The sequence below is a fragment of the Lottia gigantea genome (assembly GCF_000327385.1).
Source record: "Lottia gigantea unplaced genomic scaffold LOTGIsca_39, whole genome shotgun sequence".
Taxonomy (NCBI): Eukaryota; Metazoa; Mollusca; class Gastropoda; family Lottiidae; genus Lottia; species Lottia gigantea.
The window spans coordinates 2,419,917-2,421,381 of record NW_008709333.1 but is presented as its reverse complement, the minus strand read 5'-3'; the positions used below and the strand labels follow the sequence as shown (position 1 = coordinate 2,421,381).

At 35.1% G+C, this 1,465-nt stretch overlaps 1 protein-coding gene across 1 annotated transcript in view; it reads left to right on the top strand.

The window, feature by feature from the left end:
- Positions 1-49: 49 nt before the first annotated feature.
- Positions 50-1,465, top strand: part of LOTGIDRAFT_163446 (hypothetical protein) — a gene marked incomplete at both ends in the record, with an annotated part of 31,724 nt that continues 30,308 nt past the window's right edge. Inside the window, 2 exons of the mRNA XM_009059520.1 lie at positions 50-148; positions 1,111-1,209. Of these exons, the coding sequence (XP_009057768.1) occupies positions 50-148; positions 1,111-1,209 (198 nt within the window). The remainder of the gene's footprint in view (positions 149-1,110; positions 1,210-1,465) is intronic.

Here is a 1,465-nt window from a genome sequence, read left to right as displayed (position 1 = left end):
CTATAAGAAACACTCATACATTTTCTCTCAGAGGTATATTATTTTTCAGGTAGGAAGTACAGCTTTAAGAATGGCATCTCAAAGCGGTCATGTAGATATAGTGAACTTATTACTTGCTAAATCGGCTGAAGTGAACACCCAATCTCAGGTATGTTGTCACTGGGTTTGGCATTCCTTTCAGAGAGTCCACATGACTAATAATTGTTCATAACTTTAATTCATTTTGTATCTAGGTTGATCAAATTTGTATCTCTTTCCGAGAGTCCACATAGAAAATGTCTAAAATAAAAAAGAACCGAAATTGCAGTCTACCCATAAATACCCATAATTCATTATTTATACCAGCGTATAAAACCTATCGCCTGTATTATAATATTTTAGTCTGACATAAGAAACTAAAATAAATACAAAAACTTCCTTATTGTTTGAAGAAAAACAGGGGCTGGTTCTCTCTAAAAATGGATGTTAATGTAAAAAAAGAGGTGTTAATTTAATGCTGTTACTAGGGTATCATTATCATTAGGGCAAATAAAGAGTTTGTGCAGATGTGACGGAAAATATGGGCTCTGTGTTCAATAGGCTTTGGTTGAGAGTCTAGGTGACTCAGTCAGTGATTCGGATTTTCCAACCTGGTTTCCCTCTGTCAGTGATGCGGGTCGGAGGGGCTGACATGAAAATGCGTCTACTCGTTCAGATGGGACAATAGATCAAGGCCCCATGTGCTACAGGCTGTGTACAATAAATATTTCTCGACAGTAGAAATAACAAAAAGAGAAGACTAATGCCGCTGTTCTGACAAAATTTGTCTCATTAGAAAACGCTATTTAATATGGAACAGAAAAGTAGAATATTCATTTTATTTCAATTCCTCAATTCTTATATCAAAGTTTTTATACTTCATAAATTTTGAGAATCATTTTATACAGTAAAGAAGATGGAAACTATAAGAGACACCCTGCAGTCTGTTGCGTATATATATTGTAGCCACCTCTCGACAAATTAAAATAATTCGTCATAAAAGAGAAAACGTGGTCTATTTCATTTAGACATCTTTATTAAACATACAGCGCCTGTCATCTATCTTTAACATTCACAGCCTTTTGTTTTCAGTTTGATTATACAGCCCTACTTTATGCCAGTCTAAGAGGACATGTAGATATTGTAAAAACATTGTTAGAGATAGGTGCAGATGTAAATGCAACAAATCAGGTAAAGATGTAGCTCTGTATCTTTTGTGTTTAGCAAAGACAGAGTGTGACCGTAAACTTGGGCTCTGTACAATAAAGATTGAGAGTGAGATATTGAAAAAGAAAAGGCTAATGCCACTTACCTCCATTACATACTGCATGGCATGTCACTTCCCCAAAGTAGAGCAGAAAAGCGGGATTTAAGACTCCGTTTCACTTCAATTTATCAATTTGATTCCATCCTTACGTAATTAAGTGACATTAATATGTTCTTCCTG